Source organism: Nicotiana tabacum, chromosome 21 (assembly GCF_000715075.1).
Source record: "Nicotiana tabacum cultivar K326 chromosome 21, ASM71507v2, whole genome shotgun sequence".
Taxonomy (NCBI): domain Eukaryota; kingdom Viridiplantae; phylum Streptophyta; class Magnoliopsida; order Solanales; family Solanaceae; genus Nicotiana; species Nicotiana tabacum.
In genome coordinates, this window is record NC_134100.1 from 12,199,653 (window position 1) to 12,201,307 (window position 1,655).

Below are 1,655 nucleotides of genomic sequence, written 5' to 3' on the forward strand. Positions count from 1 at the left end.
TTTCCAACTTGTCTTGGACTTAGGATTCTCCTTAGACCCTAAATCAATTATAATAAGACTTATACACTTATTACCATATCCAAATGATATCCATAATATCATTAATCCTTATTTTCACACAAGATAAAATAATTAGCCTACCTTGGCACCACGAAATCTTAAATTACTAAGCAAAATTTTCTGGAGCTTTACACATGCTTGTGCTCCCTCAGCCACCTTAAGAGCTTCTCTTGCTGCAATTTAGACAAATGAGACGAAACAATCACAGGTAAAGTGTTAGAACTTCCCAAATACACATAATGAAGATGAGATGGTAAGGGTTTAAGTTCCAGTTTTGGGGCCTCCTCAACTGAGGGTTTAGGGGGCGAGCCGATTGGCTTATCCAGAGGCTCAAACTAGGATTATTCTCTTATGTATTCGCAGGATGCATCAAGAATTTGCAATATCTCCTCAACCTCTTCTTCAAGTTCCAAGTGATTGAACAATATCAATGTTTTTTCTAGTGCATCATCAATAATTAAAGTTGGCTTTACAGCTGGTTCATTTATCTCCATTGTAGAAATCATGGTTGGGTCCTCGTAATGATGAGGCAACTGAATGGCTCGATATACATTGAAGACTACTTCTGCATTGTCAACCCTCAAGATCATCTTACCTTCTTGGACTTTGATAATTGCATCTCCAGTGCCCAAGAGAGGTCGTCCCAAGATGATAGGAACTAACTTATCAGCCTCGTAGTCCAGGATGATAAAATCTGCAGGGAAAATAAAATTCCCAATATACAACAAGAAGTCCTCAATTAACCCCTCAGGATAAATATAAGATCTATCAGCTAACTATAGCATCACCGTGGTGGGACTCGGAGCTCCTAATCCCAATTGTTTGAACACTAACAACGACATCAGATTGATACTTGCACCCAAATCACATAAGGCTCTACCGACATCAATTTCACCAATCCTCATGGGGATGGTAAAACTACCCAAATCCTTGAGCTTTTGTGAAAGCTTATGTTGAATCCTGGAAGTGCACTCCTCAGTAAGTGCAATGGTCTCAAACTCAGTTAACCTCCTTTTATTTGCCACTATATCCTTAATATATTTTGTATATTTTGGTACCTCACGGAGCATGTCCACCAAAAGGATGTTCAAGTGTATCTGCTTCAGCATATCTAGGAATTTGTGAAACATGTGGTCTTCATTCTTGTTTCTCAATCTTTGAGGAAAAGGGGTTGGCATCCTCTCTGATATTTTCTTAGACTCTGTTTTGTTTCTCTTATCTACCTCTACAGGTTTTGGCAATCTTTCTTCTTCGAGCCCAGACTGCTATATTTTCTTCTTAGGCACTTCTATCAACTCTCTCCCATTTCTCAAAGTCACTGCATTGATTTTTATCTGTATCACTTGGGAGAGATCTAGTAGGTCTAGTATTGTGATTGTTAGCCATTTGCCCAAACTGCCTCTCTATATTTTTGAACTCTATGCGTAATTGTTGACTCTCAGCCCTAACTTGTTGTTTCTCAGCCATAACTTTCTGATTGTCTATCAAGAGCATTTTCATCATGTCAGTCAAACTCTCTTTAGCTTGTTGTGGTGGTTTAGGTGGTTGATTGTAGTTAGCTAGAGTCCTTATATTCTGATTTCCACCCCAAGAGA

At 38.8% G+C, this 1,655-nt stretch overlaps 1 protein-coding gene across 1 annotated transcript; it reads right to left on the bottom strand.

Annotated features, from left to right (window-relative positions):
• Nucleotides 1-401: 401 nt before the first annotated feature.
• On the bottom strand, nucleotides 402-1,238 carry LOC107763180 (uncharacterized). Its single transcript, XM_016581645.2, has 2 exons — nucleotides 914-1,238; nucleotides 402-754 (listed from the first exon to the last, which is right to left on the bottom strand). The coding sequence occupies exons 1-2, from the start codon at nucleotides 1,236-1,238 to the stop codon at nucleotides 402-404; spliced, it is 678 nt and encodes a 225-aa protein (XP_016437131.2).
• Nucleotides 1,239-1,655: the final 417 nt, after the last annotated feature.

What these genes read in the sequence shown, in the direction of transcription:
- LOC107763180 (XM_016581645.2), bottom strand. Translation starts at nt 1,238, where the DNA reads ATGCCAACCCCTTTTCCTCAAAGATTGAGAAACAAGAATGAAGACCAC. An exon ending in CTTATGTGATTTGGGTGCAA is followed by an intron (nt 755 to 913) that starts GTATCAATCTGA and finishes TTTTCCCTGCAG; the next exon opens with ATTTTATCATCCTGGACTAC.